The sequence below is a fragment of the Rhinopithecus roxellana genome, chromosome 5 (assembly GCF_007565055.1).
Source record: "Rhinopithecus roxellana isolate Shanxi Qingling chromosome 5, ASM756505v1, whole genome shotgun sequence".
Taxonomy (NCBI): Eukaryota; Metazoa; Chordata; class Mammalia; order Primates; family Cercopithecidae; genus Rhinopithecus; species Rhinopithecus roxellana.
Window position 1 is genome coordinate 164,351,878 of NC_044553.1, and position 19,040 is coordinate 164,370,917.

At 56.7% G+C, this 19,040-nt stretch overlaps 1 long non-coding RNA gene and 2 gene segments (V, D, J or C); 1 reads left to right on the plus strand and 2 right to left on the minus strand.

Annotated features, from left to right (window-relative positions):
* Positions 1 to 19,040, minus strand: part of LOC104673311 — a 191,967-nt gene that overhangs the window by 9,382 nt on the left and 163,545 nt on the right.
* On the plus strand, positions 4,546 to 10,466 carry LOC115897497. Its single transcript, XR_004057292.1, has 3 exons — positions 4,546 to 4,650; positions 5,280 to 5,471; positions 8,958 to 10,466. It is a non-coding gene; the product is annotated as an uncharacterized LOC115897497 (long non-coding RNA).
* Positions 15,360 to 19,040, minus strand: part of LOC104674290 — a 168,727-nt gene continuing 165,046 nt past the window's right edge. Inside the window, 4 exon segments of the C gene segment in view lie at positions 15,360 to 15,816; positions 15,914 to 16,243; positions 16,362 to 16,397; positions 16,786 to 17,079. Of these exon segments, the coding sequence occupies positions 15,494 to 15,816; positions 15,914 to 16,243; positions 16,362 to 16,397; positions 16,786 to 17,079 (983 nt within the window).

Consider the following 19,040-nt stretch of genomic DNA (forward strand, 5'->3'; position numbering starts at 1 on the left):
TACCTTCCCATTTTACTACAGACGTGCAGTAACTGCAGACGTTGTTTTTCTTGGTGCATAGAGATAAGGCAGAATTAACTTAGAATAAACATGTTCTAAAACTGGAAGAACTAATCTTAGTCATTTCTTTGGAGTATGTGAACCAAGATTAGGGTTTGGTCTTTGGTGTCAGCACTGTGTCAAGGATCAGACAGAAAATACAAATGTGGGGCCCCTTTCTGAGGCCAGGCCCCACTGTCAGGGCATGTGTGGTGACCAGGGGCCAACACCAGCTGAGGCTAAGAGGCTGCTCTCCAGAAGGGCGGATTTGCAGGTGCCTCTTGGACCCTTTGTTCAGGACCAGGACATGTGTGGCTGGGCAGCAGCCTTCAGACCCCCCGCAGGCTGGTGCCCGGTGCCCACAGCCCTCTGTGGGGTTGTCAGGCCCCTGCACCCATGGTGGGGTGCTGGGCTCCAGAGTTCCCTGGGACCAGCTGACCTCTTGTCCTTGGTTTTGGCCCGAATGCAAGTCCCTGGTCTTCTCCAAGTAAATTTATTTTCCCAAGGCTGTGCAGCCCCCACTGCGGCCTGCTCCTTCCCAGGGCCTCCTGCAAGTCCCGGTGCTTGATGCCTTTTTGTCCACCTAGTTTGTGGCCGCCGCCTCCAGCTCTGTGTTTGCCTCCCAGCAAGGGAGCCGTGGTTGACGATCTCATGAGTGTCTGCCCTTCTGAAGGGTACAGAGTGGAGTTTCGTCAGCCTCACTTAAATGCCTAAGCACCTCTTCAGAAACCAGGGAGTCATGGGGGTTTCTCCATCTTTTCTCTAACCCCGTTTTCTAAGGATTTTCTTGACAATCTCCTGGAAACTTGCAAGACAAGATTTTTTTGGTTGAAATGTGGGGTTGAACCCCCATATAATGTCCTGACCAGGGTGCTGCCTAGTGGAGCTGTGGGAAGGGAGCCACTGTCCTCCAGATGCCAGGATGGTAGATCCACTGGCGGCTTGCACCCTGAATCTGGAAAAGCCACAGGCACTCAACTTTATCCTGTGAGAGAAACCACAGGGGCTATATCCTCCAAAGCCAGTAGGGGTAGAGTTGTCCAAGGCCTTGGAGCCCACCCCCTGCACCAGTGTGCCCTGGATATGGGCCATGAAGTCAAAAGAGATTACTTTGGAGCTTTAAGATTTAATGACTGCCCTGCCAGATGTCTGACCTGTATGGGGCATATAGATCCTTTCTTTTTGCTAACTTCTCTCTTTTGGAATGGGCTTGTTTAGCCCAATGTTTGCACTCTCATTGTATTTTTGGAGTCAATAATTTGTCTTTGATTTCATAGGCTGATAGGTGGAAGGGACTCATCTTCAGATGAGACGTGAATCTTGGGAATTTTGGGTTGATTCTGGAAAGAGGTAAGGCTTTGGCGGACTGTTGAGAAGGCATGATTGTATTTTGCAAAGTGAGGACATGAGATTTGGGTGGCCGGGGTGGAAGGATATGATATATATATTTGTCCCCTCCCAATCTCATGTTGAAATATGATTCCCAGTGTTGGAGGTGGGGCCTGGTAGGAGGCGATTAGATTGTGAGGGCAGATCCCTCATGTATGATTTTGCATCATCCCCTTGGTGATGAGGGAGTTCTCCCCCAGTGAGCTCACACACAATCTAGTTGTTTGAGTCTGGGACTCCCCTCAGCCTCTTGCTGCCATTCTTGCCATGTGACATACCTGCTCTCTGCTATGATTGCAAGTTTCCTGAGGTCCCTCACCAGAAGCAGATGCTGGTGTCAGGCTTCTATAGCAGCCTCCAGAACTGTGAGTCGATTCAACCTCTTTCCCTTATACGTTACCCAGCCTCATGTATTTCTTTACAGTAACACAAGTAGGACAAACACAGGTGGCTCCAGATACCCCTCATCTTCTCCTTTGTCCTCATATGGCTTACTTCCATGTGTGTCTGGGTCCTCTCCTCTCATGAGGACACCAGTCTTTAGACTTGGGACCCATCTAAAATTTAGTATGGTGTCATTTCAAGTCCTTACCCTAATTTGTAGAGACTCCATTTCTAAATACAATCACATTCTGAGGTTCCAGGTGGGCATACATTTGGCCAGGGAGATGCCATCAGCCTGCCACACCAGCCTATGCAGGTACATTTGCATACAGCTTCGGGTTGACCTTTCCTATGGAAGTATTACATGCCCCTCTGGACTCTAGTTCCACATGTTTTGGAATGCTTCTTCACCTTGTCCAGCAGGATGAGTCTCTTTTCATTTCTTAGTATTTTTCTCTCTCTTCTTTGGATTGGATTAAAAAGAATTGACATATTCTATTGATGCACCTTTAAGTTTTCAGTTCCTTCTCATGTCTGCAGCAATCTGTTATTAAACTTGAGTAATATTTTTCTCTTTCTTTTCTTTTTTAATAAAATAGAGATGGGGTTTCACCATGTTGCCCAGGCTGGTCTCCAACTCCTGGGATCAAGCGATGCTTCCTTTTTGGCCTCCCAAAGTGCTAGGATTACAGGCATGAGCCACTGTGCCTGGCCAAATGATGGTTTTCATTTCAGAATCATATTTTCAGTTCTAGAATTTTCATTCAGGTTCTTGTAAATATTTTCAGTTTCTTAGAGAGATTCCCCATCTAGTCACTCATTACAACCATATTTTCCTTTAAGTCTTTGAACATATTTAACATAACTTCTTTAAAGTCCTTGTCTGATAACGGAGTCTGCATCTAGGTCACCTTGGAGTTGATCTCCATTGACCTGTTTTTCTTTTGACTATGGATCACCTTTTCGTATTTCTTTGCATACATGGTAATTTTGGATGTGCACCCAATGTTGTTGATAACATGTGGTACTGACGTTGGGTTTTGCATTGTTCCTTAGCAGAGCATTGATTGTTTCTTTCAATGTTAGGAAGGAGTTAGCTTGAGTTGATTCAAACCCCAGAGTCTGTCTGCCTGGCAGGTGTCAGTAGCTGGAATCTCAGTTCTCTCAACCTTACAGGTGTTGCTTTCTGCTGGGCCCTTTGGAGTTTTCCTTACCCATGCACATCTAAGGGATCAGCCAGAGGTTTCAGTGGAGTTTACCTGCAGATTGTGGGGTTTCCCTTCAGTGACTTTCTCCTTTATGGACATCTTCTCTTCATTTCCAGCTGCTCTGAAAATGCAGCCCTGCATCCCACTCCTCAGCAGGAGGGCTGCAGTTTCCTGCTTGAACTCTACCTGCACCTGTTACATGCACTGGGATGTGACTTCAGACAAATATTTCAAGGAATAATCCTTACTGGTGTTTGCCTACTTTTGCTCATGTTCCCATGCCTGCAATTGGTGTGTATGTGTTGTGTGTGCTTACAGTTTTTCCAGTGTTTATAATTGCCATCTGCCAAAGGACTGGTCTGATATTAGCTGCTCCAGCATTACTGGAATCAGAACGACTTTCTCTCATGTGGTTTTTCATTTTCATTTCCCTGTTGACTAGTGTGGTTCAACATCTTTTCAAACGTTTAGTGGCTATTTGGATATCTTCTGTAAAACATCTGTTCAATTCTCTTTCCTATTCCTCTATTGAATATTTGAATTTTTTTGGTTGGTTTACAGGGATCTTCTCTATATTATGGATCTGTTTCTGTCAGTCAGTTATACATGTTTATAGGAAACATTGAGAAAAACTGAAATGGACCAAAGGATTACTAGGTGCCTTCAATGGAAAGCAAGGCATCGTCTTGTACACTCTTCCAGGTTATTTCATTCTATGGAGCTCTGCATCTTTCATTTTCTTTGAACTATTTTACAACTCTATACGCCAGGAGTCCCCAACAACTGGGTCATGCACTGGAACCGGTTCATGGCCTGTTAGGAACTGGGCCACATAGCAGGAGGAGAGGGGTGAGTGAGCATTACTGCCTGAGCTCCACCTCTTGTCAGATCAGTGGCAGCATTAGATTCTCATAGCAGCGAACACTATTGCAAACTGCAGATTCATGCGGTCTACGTTGCACACTCCTTATGAGACCCTAATGCCTGATGATGTGAGGTGGAAGAGCTTTGTCCCGAAGCCATCCCCCGATCCTGGTCTGTGGAAAAATCGTCTTCCATGGAACTAGTTCCTAGTGCCAAAAATGTTGGGGACCACTGCTCAAAGCTGTAGATAATTGATAGCGATGCAAAAACTCTTTGAATTGGTAGAAATTCAAGTTCTCATATTTGGAAGGACAATGGATTCCTCCTCACCTTCCAGGGTAAAGGGCAATTTTGCATCTATTCATGAACGCCTTTTAGCATTCTTTAATCAATTATATAAGTGTAGTAGTTTGAATTCCTCTTTGAACTGGTTGCAGGCACCTTAATTAATGAGATAAAGAGCATCTCTGAAATCTGTCATCATGTTTATGTGAGTCATGATCACAATATTTTTTTAAAATGACCCTTTATTTCGTTGAGATTTCTTCTCCCCCATGGCCCCACCCAGCCTCAGTATCCAGGAAGCTTAGTGTTCTGTGGCCCGGAGGGCAGGAGACCAGGTGTTGACAGCAGATCTGAGGTTGTCGCAACTTTCCCCCACAGCTCTGCTTCAACCAGTGCCCTGGGAATGCCTCCCAGCCCCACATCTGTCCTGTCGGCCCAGGCGAGCTCCATGCCATGTGGCATCTCTGCTGGTGGCCACCTGGTGAGTATGTGTTGAATAGAGAAATGTGCAGCCCCTCCACAGAGCTTCCAGGGCTTCTGTGCTCTCCAAACCTGTCTGGGCTCAAAGGACCTTCTCAGGGTGTGATGTGTTGGTGGCTGGGTTGAGCCCCTGTCTCTGATGGTAGGACTCAGGCAAGGACAATGTTCTAGACTCAAAGAGGTTGTGTGGGGCGAGTGAAAGCAACAAGAGCTTTGGGGTCAGAAATGCAGGTTCCAGCCTGGCATTGTCCCCATGAGCACGGGGTTCAGCCTCACCAATAATTATAAGATTACTCACCTAGTAATCTTTTGGTCCGTTTCAGTTTCTACAATGGTGAAAGTGTCAGAGACTGCAGTACGCATTTGAAAAGCGTCTAGGGATGGCAGGGTTCCGGGTGTGGACCATAACCCATCACAGCAGGGATGTTATGCCACATCACATCCTGAATACTGAGGGTGTGACCTTGGTCACACCACTTACCTTGACATTTGTGAAAGAAAAATAAAATTTCAGGACTCCAAATTCATTATGCCACAAAGAAAAGCTGAGCTTGGAAGCTGAGTCATGGAAAAAATGAAAACAAAAAAAGAACAAAAATCACGCCTTTCCTTTTGTTTCTAAACTGACAGCAGCAGCAGATAGGCCAGGTCTCCCCAGGTGGCCTCCTTCAGCCTGACAATATAAATTAACAGTCTGGTCTTCATGACGTGGGACAAAAGGAGACAAGAAATCGTCCCTCCTGCCCCTGAGACGAATGCATATTTGACGTCTTCCTCTACTCTGTTTATTAAGTGGAGATTTACTGAGCACAAGGTGAATGGGTAAGTGCTCCCTCAACTTCTCTTTTTCATGCAATGTGGGGCTCAGTGACCTCCAATCAAAGCCTCACAAGAATGTGACCCTCCCCTCCTGATTTTTTCTTTCATCTTTCCCCTCCTCCAACTTTTCCCCTTTTCAATATTGAAGCAGGACGCAGTGTGACTCCACCTGGGGTCAGGTGTGGGGTGGTCCACGTGGACAGCTAGGAAGGTGGTCCCTGACCGTGGTGGTCCGCGTTTCCTGGGAGACAGCTAGATGTGGGTCCTGAGGGGAAGAGGCCAGTGCAGTCACAGGACGGGAGAGAGCATGCCCATTGTGCTGAGCAGGGCTGGGAGGTATCCACAGAGAAGACGGTGTGACTCAACAGCCAGCACTGGGGACGGGAATGTGGGTGAAGGGCCTGGCACATGGAGCAGCTGAAGGCGTGAGGCTGTGACCTGCCTGGGGAGCCCGTGCCTGAGTTTGTAGGGTGAGTGCTGGGGTTGCAAAGGCTTGTGTCCCTGTGCGAGGCTTGTGTGAGTACATGTTTGTGTCACGTGGCTCCCATGCATGGCAGGCATTGTCATGTGGCCCCCACACGTGGCAGGCATTGTCACGTGGTCCTCACACTTGGCAGGCATGTACAGCCTTAGTACCATGCCAGACTGGGCTTTCTGTCTCCTCCAGGCCCAGCCCTGCCATTTGAGCAGGGAGCTTGGCCATGGGACTGATGTTCCATCTCCTCCAGACCTGGCCCTGGCTTGCCATGTTAGCAGGGATCTTGGCCATGGGAGTGGTGAGCACACGTGTGGCTGTGCTGGGCTTCACTGACTGGGCTGGTGGGGACCCCACACCCCTTGCTGGGTGTGGGTAGCAGAAGGGCTGAGGTACCCTCTGGGAGGTGGTTGGGCAGGGGCAGGATCGGGAGCATGTTGGGAGATGGGTGTTCAGCTAGGCTCCTTCCCTGTGCAGGGGCTCAACTGAAACCTGGGCTCTCACTCCCCTCACCCCTGCCTCCCCAGCGTTCTCCCTCTGCCCCTCTCTTCAGCCTGCCTCGGGCCTTGCTCTGGGACCCCTGCTGAGAGGACAGGAGGGGCTTCAGCAACACCCTGTGCTGGGCAGACGCTGAGGTCACAGCCTCGCTCTGTGTCCCCTCACAAGGCCACGTGGTGGCAGGTCCTTCCTCCAGTCTAACCAGAGTCCTGCTTGCTGCTCTGCAAGCCCACTTGGGTCCCATGGGGCAGGGGCACCTGGCAGGGTGGGCTTTGCGGACTCAAGGGCCACCGATTCCTCCAGGTCAACATGCTCAGATAGTTCCATTCTCCCCCTTCCCTCAGCCACAGGGACCTCTGTATCCTAGGCTGACCACAAATGTCAACACAAGAGTCACACCAGGAATGTCACACCATGTCACATGTCACACCACAGCACATTTTGTCACACCAGGGATGTCACGCCACATCACACCATGGAAATCATCACACTGGGGATGTCGTACCCTGTCACACCCCATCATGCCACATCACACCATGTCACACTGCATCACATCACACCAAGGAGGTGACACCCTGTCACAGCACATCTCATGTCACATCATGTCACACCACACCCCATCACACCCCATCACACGAGAGATGTCACATCCCATTACACCACATCACATTACATCACACCATGTCAAACTACGTCATACTCCATCACACCAGGGATGTCGCACCACAGCACATTGTCATACCGCAACATACCACGTTGAATTATGTCACACCACATCACACCCCATCACAACACATCACATTACACCACATCAGCTACATCATACCCCATCACACCAGGGATGTTATGCCACATCACATATGTCATGCTACATCACACCACATTACACCAGGGAGGCACACTCATCACATTGTCACACCATGTCACAACACATCATACCCCATCACACCAGGGATGTCACACCCCATCACACCACATCACATGTTACACCACATCACATCATGTCACACCATGTCATATGTCACACCCCATCACACCCCATCACATTCCATCACATTATGTCACACCACATCACACCACATCACACCACATCACACCAGGAGTGTTGTACCCCATCACTCTCCATCACATCACACTGCATCACATTATGTCACACCACATCATACCACATCATACCTCGTCACATCAGGAATGTCACACCCCATCACATCACATGTTATACCACATCACACCCCATCACATCACATCATGTCACACCACATCACATGTCACACCACATCACACTATATCACCCCTAGTTACACTTCATCACACCACATTACACCAGGGATGTCACACCCAGTCACAACACATCACATCATGTCACACCTTACCACATCACACCATGTCATACCCCATCACACCACATCACACCAGGGATGTCACACTCTGTCACACCACATCACACCATGTCATACCTCATCATACCAGGGATGTCATACCCCATCCCACTGCGTCACATCACATCACACCATGTCCAGTCATGTCACATCACATCACACCAGGGACATTGCACCACATCACACCACATCACATCAAACCAGGGATGTCACACTCTGTCATACCACATCATAGCACATCACACCGTGTTCTGTCACATCACACCACATTACACCCTGTCACACCAGGGACATCACACCACGTCACACCATGTCATGTTGCATCACAGCACGGATGGCTGGGGGGTGTGCAGGGGCCGCCAACAGTGCAGCCTTGCTGGAGAGTTGAGGGAGGGTCCTGGGGCTGGGCGTGGTGTTCCTGCAGGAAGGCTGTTCCAGGAGGGCCGGCCCTCTGGAGGATGCTCGGTCCCAGGTGGAAAGGGGGAGGTGGGGCCCGGGTGCCTCAGGGAGGGGCCCAATTTCCCCAGGGAACCTGGTCCAGGTGCCAGGCCCTGCAGGGGGCAGGAGTCGCAGGGCGCATCTGCTTCTTCCCAACTCAGCCTGCTCAGGGCACGGAATGACACAGCACCCAGCACTGCCCTGGATTTCCTTTCCTTAGCCTGGCCAGGCCGTCTATCATCAGACAGTGGACTGGAGCCCACCCCACCAGAGCACCCGGAGGCCCCGAGGGCCGCTTGAAGGGCAGAGGGTGGAGACCTGTCCAGCAGGGTCCCTGCAGGCTGGCTCGTTCTCTGGGCAAAGCTCTCCTGCATCTCTGGAACGCCATCCATGGGCTTGGGCTAGAGCCGGTGAGGCAGCAGCTGCCTGCCCTGCACCCCAGGTGCTGTCTCCCTCATCCCCCGTGGGGCTGCAGCAGTGTGTCCTGAGAGTTAAAGGGCTGGGCTTCAGCACCCAGTTGAGGCCAGGCCCCCTGGAGCCCACCCTCCAGCAGTGAGCCCTCCCAAGGCACCGCAGGGCCTGGAGTCTGGGGATTTCACCCCAAATCTGTGTTTGGTGCAGCTCCTGCTGCTTGATGCCACACCAATGAATCCAACCACTCCCCTTTTCCTGAGTGAGATGGTCTCTCTCCTGCCACAGGAAACTCCGATGGCACTTCCCAGCCCAGCCACGGCAGCCACCTCAGTAACAAGACCATCTCCTTGACTGAGTTCCAGCCAGGCTCCTTGGAGCCTCTCCACTCGGCCTCAACTTTGGCTTGTAAAGACTTGAGCAGACACTAACAGTGTCTAACAGCTTCTGGCCGCACCCCTAGGCCGACCCCTGCCCCGTCAACACCTGCCTGAGAAAGCTCCGTGCACCAGAACTGACTGACTGCTCCAACCCCGACCTCCCTTTCTCAGGGCATCTGCTGAAAGGCCTGCGACCACACGTCCTTCTGTCCGTTCCCGAGGTCTGTGCATTTCCTGTGACCCAGGAGGGCCTTTCTCGGGACCTGAGAGCCACTCCCTGAAGTGTCCCCATTGGGAAGATGGGGCCGGTGTCTCCAGGCTCTGGGAGGACAGAATCCTGACCTCAACAGTGGCCAGCGTGGACACAGCGGGCCCCATCCCAGCGACGCTGACCAGCGCTGGGCAACTTTTCCCTTCCTCGACGACTGAGCCCCGAGCACCCTCCCTGCTCCCTGTACCATCTCCCTTTACAAGGCTGTCGCCTCTGCACAGACGAAGGTGTGTTCAGGTCTTGCTGGACTCTTTCTTCTGTTGCAATAGTTATTTCTGTTGAAAATCTGTCCTTGCTATGTGACCTAGTGCCCAGCTTTATCTTTGAAAATGTCTGTCTCCACCTCTGCCTCTCCGGCCTGGTCCCTGTTTCTGGCACCCAACATGTCTCTTACGGGCTGAATTTTGCCCCAGAATGAATCACACACCAGGTTTCACCCAGACCTGATTAAGGTGATATTTTGATGAGATTTTAGGCTGAGAATTGATGCGGAAAGGGCTAAGACTTGGGGATGCTGAGATAGGATCAATGTATTTTGCATGTGAGAAGAACATGAATTTTGGGGACCAGAGTATGGACTGTTATGAGTTACGTTGTGACCCCGACAAATTCATATATTGAAGTCTTAATCCCCAGCCTCACAATGTGACTGTGTTTGGAGATGGGGTCTTTACAGAGCTCATTACGTTCCTATGAGATCACTAATCTAATCTGATGTGTGTTCTTCTAAGAAGAGAAGCTTAGGACGCGGGCACACAGAGGGATGGCCATGTGAGGACCCAGGGAGGAGACGGTGTGTATAAGCCAAGGAGAGAGGGCTTGAGAGAAACCAGCCCTGCCTGCATCCCGATCTCAGATTCCTGGTCTCTAGGCCTGGGAGGATGGATGTCTGGGGTGCGAGCCGCCCCTCTGTGGTCCTGAGCTGACTCACACAGATCTGACACCCACCTCTTGATTCTGGAAGGCCCTCTGTGTGGCTCTGCCTGGCCAGCCTGAGCCAGCTCCCAGGCCTCAACCCAGCTTGTCCTGGAAGCCCTGCCCCATGCAGAGTGACCAGGGCAGGCAGCACCGTGCCCAGCAGGAGGAGAAACTGCATCCATGTAGGCAAGAGGAGAAGCCCCGGGGGTCCATGTAGCGACAGGGGCCAGGGAGGGCCGCGTGGGCAGTGCGTGTGGCTGCAGGAGGTGGGGGGCATGTGCAGGGAGCCCTCGAGGTGCAGCTTGACCAGCCGCCTCCCGACTCTGCTTCCCACCGTGCGTGGGACGCGGGTGAACACAGGAAGGCTGCTCCCATCACAAAGTACAAGACTTAAAAAGGATATTTTATTGTCATCAAAAACGAGAAACATTAAAGATGATTAATGAGCTTTAGAAAATTTAAAAGAAGAAAAAAGCTACCAAAGCTGAAATCGTGGCACCTCCTTCCAGTGAGCCCGGGAGTCCTCCCTGACGGCCGAGGCAGGCGCTTGCCGCGCTCCCGCTCGTGCCTCCCTTCCTGTCTGCGGATTCTGCGTGACATTCACCGAACGGCGTGACGCGGGCAGCAGAGCGTGGGAGCCTCTGTCCGGCAGTCGTGGCCAGCAGCCCCGCTTTCCCAAGGCCACGGGCACCCTCTGTGCCGTCTTCTATCTCCACCTCCTGCCCCCAGAGTGGCTGCTTGTTCCTGCTGCACGTGACTTGGGGCTGGACTTCAGCCTCTGTGATGAGTTGTGCTGTGTTCACGCTCCTGGCTCTCCTGGTGTCCCTCCACCTCTCTCCCCGGTGCTCCTGGGCCGCCTCTGTCCTCAGGCCCCACCAAGGCTGAGTCTTGCCTGCCTGGGACCTGGTCACCAGGCTTCCTCTGGGAGACCTGTCTGGGCAGATGCCCACCCCTTCCTTGGGCTGTCCTCGCCCTTGCCCTGTAGGGCTCCTGCAGTGACCACGTGGCCCGGGCTCTTCTCTGAGTGATCTCCGCGGAGTGGAGTGGGTGGGAGGTGGCCGTGTCCTTGGCCTGGCCCTGGTCCCTCCTCTCCCCAGTGCAGACTCTGGGGCTGGCTGTCCCTGTGGGTCGAGTTCTACCCGAGAATCCAGCAGCGTGGGCAGGCAGCCAAGGGGCGGTGCTGGCCCCGAGACCCTGTTCCATGGGAGGCTTCTTCCCAGGAGCCGGAGAGCAGCGTGCTTGGCTTGAAATAAGAACAACCTCATTCCTCATGTCAGTTCCCAGGAGTGCCCAGAACGGAGGCTGGCTGGCTGCGGGCTGGGAGGAAGGCCGTCTGACTGAGCCTTCGCAGCTCTCCGAAGCCTTCCCAACAGGGTCTGATGGTGCTGTGGCTTCCCCGCCTTGGTGGCTGATGCTCACATTTATCATCTTGAAACCACGCCTGTGTTCAGGATCTGGCGTGGACGGGGTTGGCTCCAGGGCCAGCTCCTGCCTGGGTGGGCTCCTGGTATGCCGGCCGCTGCCTCTTTTGTGTGAGCACCTGGTGGGCCGGAGGGCAGGGATGTCCTGCTGAGGGGACACCTGGCCCCCAGTGCCCTGCATGCACCAAGCAGCGGAGGTCTGGGGTAGACCTGCTATGCACAGGGTCTGGAAGGGGGCGTGTCTGGTATGGCAGGGTCAGATGGGCAACTGGGAGGTCAGAGAGCCATGGGGTTGAGGGCTGTGAGGTCAGGGGGCAGGCGTGGCCTGGGTGGTGGCTGAGTATGGCTCACAGCTCCTGTGTGGGGTCTGGGCGGTCCTGGACACCCCACAGAGGGTGACCCTAGGGCCCCTGCCCGATCATGTTCCTGTAGTCAGGGACGATGGTCTGCTTCAGGTCCACCACCGAGGAGAAGATCCACTTCACCTGCAGGCAAGGCACAGCACAGGGGTGAGTGAGGCCACAGCCCTGCCCCTGAGGCTCACCCACCCCTCAGGCTACTGAGGCCATAGCACTGTCCCTGAGGCCCTCCCACCCCTCAGGCCACCGAGGCCACAGTCCTGCCCCCAAATCCTACTCACGCCTCAGGCCACTGAGGCCACAGCCCTGCCCTTGAGGGCCATCTACCTCTCAGGTCACTGAGGCCATAGCCCTGTCCCAAGGCCCTTCTGCCTTTCAGGCCACCCAGGTGCCAGGGCCTCTACACTGTCTGCCCCCAGGCCTGGACATGGAGAGCAGGGCCAGGGTAGTGAGAGCATGTGGACAACACAGAAGACAGCATCAGGGACAGTTGGGTACAGCATGGGGGACAGCGTCAGGGAAAGGTGGGGAGAGTGGTGCACAGTGTCAGCGAGAGGTGGGGAGAGTGGTGGACACTGTTAGGGAGAGGTAGGGAGAGTGTGGGGTACAGCAAGGGGGACAGTGTCAGGGAAAGGTGGGGAGAGTGGTGGACAGTGTCAGGGAGAGGTGGGGAGAGTGGTGGACACTGTTAGGGAGAGGTGGGGACTGTGTTAGGGAGAGATAGGGAGAGTGTGGGGTACAGCATGGGGGACAGTGTCGGGGACAGTGTCAGGGAAAGGTGGGGAGACCATGGTGGACAGTGTTAGGGAGAGGTGGGGAGAGCATGGGGGACAGTGTCAGGACAGGAGGGGACAGGTAGGACAGTGTGAGGGACAGTGTAAGGGACAGGTAGGGACAGTGTGGGGGCAGTGTCAGGGAGAGGTGGGGAGAGCGTTGGAGACAGCAACAGGGACAGGTGGGGAAGTGTGGGTGACTGTTGGGGACAGGTGAAGCGTGCGGGACAGTGTTGGGGACAGGTTACAGTGTGGGGGACAGTGTCAGGGACAGTGTCGGGGACAGGAGGGGACAGCATGGGGACAGTGTTGGGGACTGGTGGGTACAGCATGGGGAACAGCATCGGGGACAGGTGGGGACAGCATAGGGACAGTGTTGGGGACAGGTGGGGACAGCATGGGGAACAACATCGGGGACAGGTGGGTACAGCATGGGGAACAACATCAGGGACAGGTGGGGACAGCATGGGAACAACATCGGGGACAGGTGGGGACAGCATGGGGACAGTGTTGGGGACAGGTGGGTACAGCATGGGGACAGTGTTGGGGACAGGTGGGTACAGCATGGGGAACAACATTGGGGACAGGTGGGGACAGCATGGGGACAGTGTTGGGGACAGGTGGGTACAACATGGGGAACAACATCGGGGACAGGTGGGGACAGCATAGGGGAAAGTGCCAGGAATGGGAGACAGCATGTGGGACAGCATCAGGGACAGGCAGAGACCGTGTGGGGGACAGTGTTAGGGAGAGGTGGGGAGATCTTGGGGTACAGCATCAGGGACAGGTGGGGAAAGCATGTGAGACAGTGTTGGGGACAAGTGGGAACAGCATCGGGGACAGGTGGGAACAGTGTGGGGGAGAGCATCAGGGACAGTGGGGGTACAGTGTCAGGAATAGGGGACAGCAGGTGGGACAGCGAGGGGACAGGTGCAGACAGCATGGGGGACAGTGTCGGGGACAGGTGGGGACAGCATGGGGGACAGTGTCGAGAACAGGTAGGGGCAGCGTGGGGGACAGTGTCGGGGCAGTTTGTAAGAGACGGGGGGACAGCATGGGGGACAGTGTCAGGAATGGGGAACAGCATGGGAGACAGTGTCAGGGACATGTGGCGACAGCCTGGGGGACACTGTTGGACAGGTCGGGACAGCAGTGGGGGACAGTACCAGGGACAGTTTGTGAGAGACTGGGGTCAGCGTCAGGGACAGGTGGGGACAGCCTGGGGGAGAGTGTCAGGGACAGTTTGTGACAGCATGGGGGACAGTGTCAGGGACAGCTGGGGACAACGTGCGGCCGACCTTGAAGAAGGTGACGGTGGCACTGTAGCACACGCTTAGCAGGAAGAGTGTGATGAAGATGGTGATGGTCGTCCACAGCCCGTCCAGCTCCCCGTCCTGCGCCTCCGCACAGCTCTCCTCCAGTTGCAGCTCTGGACAGGAAGGGGGTGGTCAGTGCTGTGTCCCTCTGGGCTCGGGCCTCTGGGGGCGATTCCCTCTGTGGCGGGGCCCAGGATGTAGGGCCCGGCCGGGATGGGCCAACAGTGTTCTGAGGTCAGCTCCCCGCAGCTGCCCGCCCTGTGCACCAGCTTTGGCCCCGGGGCCCAGCCAGACACCCGGCCCTAGATAGCGACCCGGCTCTCAGCAGGACCCACTCCCCGTCTCCCGTGTCCCTCCCTGAGGCCCAGAGGGCAGGAGGATGGCGAAGCCCACCCCTCATGTGACCCCAGCTGCAGGGAAGGGCGGTACTGGGAAGTGGGCCAGAGCCAGGGACGCGATGTGGCGTGTGTTCCCCTGTGTGTGGGGGCCTGTGTGTGTGCGGCGGCTGCAGGGGCTCTGCTGTGAGAGGAGGGCTGGGTTTGTCTGAGCTGGTCAGCATGTGGACAAGCTGCTGAGTGGCTCGTGGGCCTGGAGGTGCTGCGTGGGGCTCGTGGGGGCCTGTGTCCGCGGAGTGTTCACGTGTGCGGGGACCTTGCTCTGGTCTGGGTGCTGTGCAGGTCGCCCGTGTGAGGCGTACGTGTGTGTGTGGTGGCTGTGTGGCCAGCCAACCTCAGTGCGGGGTTTAATGGGTCTGGGCTGAGTGTGTGTGTGGGCATCTGGACCAGTCCCTCCACAGGGCCCGGGAGTGCATGTCCCCAGGAGTCGGTTATGTCCCCATGCGGGTGCGAGGCTGGGCAGGGCTGCCAGGGGTTAGTGTCGTGGGGCAGATGGGTGAGGGAGGGCCTGTCCCTACGCACATGGACTAGGCATGCCCCCGAGTGGGCAGGGGGTCTGAGGACAGGGAGCTCACAGATCAGGACAGTCTCCTACAGAGGCGGGGGCTGTGTGCCTGTCCCCAGGGGGCTCCTAGGCTTCTGGTGGCCCAGCCCAGGGCAGCTGCTGCTGGAGGGAGGGCCTCGCTGGCAAAGCCCCCCACCCTGCCGAGGGCGGCCCCTGGCTGAGCCCCACCCTAGGTGGCCCAGGCACACCTACACAGCCCGGGCCAGTGTGGGGTCAGTGGGACCCGCTCGGCCTCCCTCATGCCCCTCAGGCTTCAGACTCGGCCTGACCCGCGCAAAGAACCATCAGAGTCTCGCAGGGGCCCAGGGCAGCGCTGGGTGCTTTATTTCCATGCCGGGCGCCTGGGAAGTACGTACACGGGTGCGGGCCAAGCATCCTCGCGCCATCCCGAGAGCCCGGGGGGCGGGGGCTTGCCGGGTGTCGCCCTCATTTACCCGGAGACAGGGAGAGGCTCTTCTGGGTGTAGTGGTTGTGCAGAGCCTCATGCATCACAGAGCATGAGAAGACGTTCCCCTGCTGCCACCTGCTCTTGTCCACGGTGAGCTTGCTGTAGAGGAAGAAGGAGCCGTCGGAGTCCTGCACGGGTGGGGTGGTCTTGTAGTTGTTCTCCGGCTGCCCGCTGCTCTCCCACTCCACGACGATGTCTCTGGGGTAGAAGCCTTTGACCAGGCAGGTCAGGCTGACCTGGTTCTTGGTCAGCTCCTCCCGGGACGGGGGCAGGGTGTACACCTGCGGCTCTCGGGGCTGCCCTGTAGGGACAGAGGTTGGCACAGCGGTCACTCCCAGGGCAGAGGGTGGGCCGAGCCGGCCTCTGTCCTCGTGGCCCTCGCGCCCCGCGCGTCCCACCTTTGGCTTTGGAGATGGTTTTCTCGACGGGGGCCGGGAGGGCTTTGTTGGAGACCTTGCACGTGTACTCCTTGCCGTTCAGCCAGTCCTGGTGCAGGACTGTGAGGACGCTGACCACGCGGTACGTGCTGTTGTACTGCTTCTCCTGCGGCTTCGTCTGGGCATTGTGCACCTCCACGCCGTCCACGTACCAGTTGAACTTGACATCGGGGTCGTCCTGGCTCACGTCCACCACCACGCATGTGACCTCAGGGGTCCGGGAGATCATGAGGGTGTCCTTGGGTTTTGGGGGGTAGAGGAAGACTGATGGTCCCCCCAGGAGTTCAGGTGCTGAGGAAGAGATGAAGGTGGACGTGTCAGCACCCGTGCAGGGCCTGTCCCTGGACACAGGCCACTCTAGGGCACTTGTCCCACATTCAGCTGGAGAGCGAGGCCGGGGCTGGCTTACCTGGGCACGGTGGGCACGTGGAACGACATGGGAGCTCTGCAGAGAGAAGATTGTCAGTTACTGGGATGTGGGAGGCGATAAGGTGTCTGAAATGAGGGAGTGGAGTTTGGCCTTTGGGGTGGGCTTAGGTCAGGGCAGGGTCCTCCCAGATATGGCTCTTGGCAGGTCTGAGCCCAGCACCTGCCCCTGTGTGTGCAGGGCCTGGGGTAGGGGCATCCAGCCTGTGGCTGCCCCGAGTCTGGTGGAAAGAGCCAGAAGACCCTCTCCCTGAGCATGAGTGGGGTGGGCAGAGGCCTCTGGGTGAGGAGACCGACAGGTCCTGCCCTGCTGCCCTGGGCTGGGGCTGCGCAGCCAGGGTTTGTCCAGGCAGGAGGGCTGAGCCTGGCTTCCAGGAAACACCCCCCCTCCCTCGCTGGCCTCTCACCAACTCTCTTGTCCACCTTGGTGTTGCTGGGCTCATGAACAACATTGCAGGTGTAGGTCTGGGTGCCCAAGCTGCTGGAGGGCACGGTCACCATGCTGCTGAGGGAGTAGAGCCCTGAGGACTGTAGGACAGCCGGGAAGGTGTGCACGCCGCTGGTCAGGGCGCCTGAGTTCCAAGACACGGTCACAGGTTCGGGGAAGTAGTCCTTGACCAGGCAGCCCAGAGCCGCTGTGCTCTGGGAGGTGCTCCTGGAGGAGGGCGCCAGGGGGAAGACCAATGGGCCCTTGGTGGAGGCTGCAAGAGAGGTGGCGCCATGTGACTACGTGGTGTGGGACAGAGCTGGGCCCAGGGCGCAGAGGCCCCTCCATTCTTGTCTCTCAGCGAGGGTCCAGTGTCTGGGCTCCCGGGCATTGAGTGTGCACCTGGCTGGTGCCACCTGCCTCACCTTGGCCCCCTCCATGCCCCAAAGGCAAGGTCAGGCCCAGCCTGCCCCAGAAGGCTTGCAGGAGCGGCGGCCCTGCGGTACCCTTCGGCAGGCACCCCTGCAGCCTAGGAGGCGGGGCTGGGCAGCCGGGTTAGTGCTCTGTGTCTGCAGGGAGTCAGCACGGCCCAGGGCCTCTAGCTTGGCCTCGGCTCTGGCCATCGGTGCCACCTCAGGAACGGCTCATGCCCGTCGGCCCCACTCCAGCCTTTTATGGGTGCCTGGCTTGACCAGTGGCCACTGTTCTCAGATGGCTTCTCGTGGGTCCCCCGAGGCCCCTGAAGCCCCTGACCCTGCCGCCCCAGCGTGGCCCTCCCCTAGTGAGTGGGCCTGACTTGCCCAGGGCCCTGGTCGTAGCCTGCCGTCTGCCCTCCAGGGCCCTGTTTTTCTGTGCAGCAGAGGGGCCAGACACTGCATAGGGTCAGCACTCTCAGCCCCAGGGCCCCGGAACCTCCTGCCTTGGAATAGCCCCCTGGGAACCCCCTCCTCAGCGTCTACCCCCTTTCCCCTTAGCCCCAGTGTGCACCATCCCAGGTCAGGGCCCTGAGTGCATTGATGCCCCATGCCTCCCCAGTGTCCTGCGTTACTTCCGGAGGCTGCGTCACCACACCCTCACCCTCCCAGCCCTGGCCTGGCCTTCTTGGCCACCAGCCCACCTCCTCCCTCTCCAGAGCTTCCCCTGGCAAGGTCCCTGCTGGGCTCAGCCCAGTCCCCCCAGCACAGGTAGGAGCCTTGCAGCTGCCCTTGGCCCTCCCCACCTTGCATGGCGCCAGGACCCTCAGGCCACAGGGAGGCCCCATTTCTCTCTGCCGCTGGCCCAGTGGCCCTGGAGTCCCACTGCAGGTCAGGTGTGCCCTGACCTCTGAGGAAGGTAAGTGCCCTGCCCCCAGCCAGGCCATCCCCTCTGCTCAGCCCCAGGGCCCTGCTCACTACCCGTTCCCCTCACCTGTACCACGGGCTCTGGCCAACTCTGCCCAGGCCCTGAATGGGCCCCTCTGTCTCCCCTGTGCTGGTGCACTGCCCTGCACCACCTCCACTCAGCTTCATTGTGCTGGTGGCCCTGGCTCCTGGCAGCCCATCTTGTTCCTTCTGGAGCGCCAGCCTCAGTGGCCTTCCTGCCCAGGGTCCACTGGGGCCAGCCCTGGTCTCAGCACTTGTTCCCCTGCATCCAGACCTGCCCCTGCCTGTGAGCTGAGCCCTGAGTCCTGGAATGCCTTCCCTTCTCCATCCTAGCTCACCCTTGCCAGGTGCTCAGTGGGATGGGCTCACACCCCCTTCCCTGCAGCAGGAGGCTGCACTGTGCTTTCACCAGCCCTCAACTGTCAGCTGCCAGCAACTGCCTAGATCCTGCCAACGTGTAGAAGCTGAGTGCTCCCTCCCACCAGCCTGCTCACCTGTGGCTGCTGTGCCCTGAGCTCTAGTGCTTGTCACCTGCTTGTCCTGCCTCTCACCAGCCCTGTTCACCTGCATCTGCTCTGCCCTGGTCCTCTGAGCTCCAGTGCCTGTCCCTTGCTTCTCCTGCTTCCCACCAGCCGCTGCTCAAGTGTGGGTGATCTGCCTTGGCTCTCTGAGCTCCAGGGGCTGCCCACCTGCTCCCCCTGCTTCCCACCGGCCCTGCTCACCTGTAGCTGCTCCGCCCTGGCTCCCTGAGGCCAGAGCCTCAGTCCTGCTCACCTTCTGATGCTCTTGCTTTGTCCCCTGAGCTCCCGGGGTTGCCCCCTGCTCATTCTGCCTCCCACCTACCCCTCCTCACCTGAGGCTGCTGTGCCCTGGT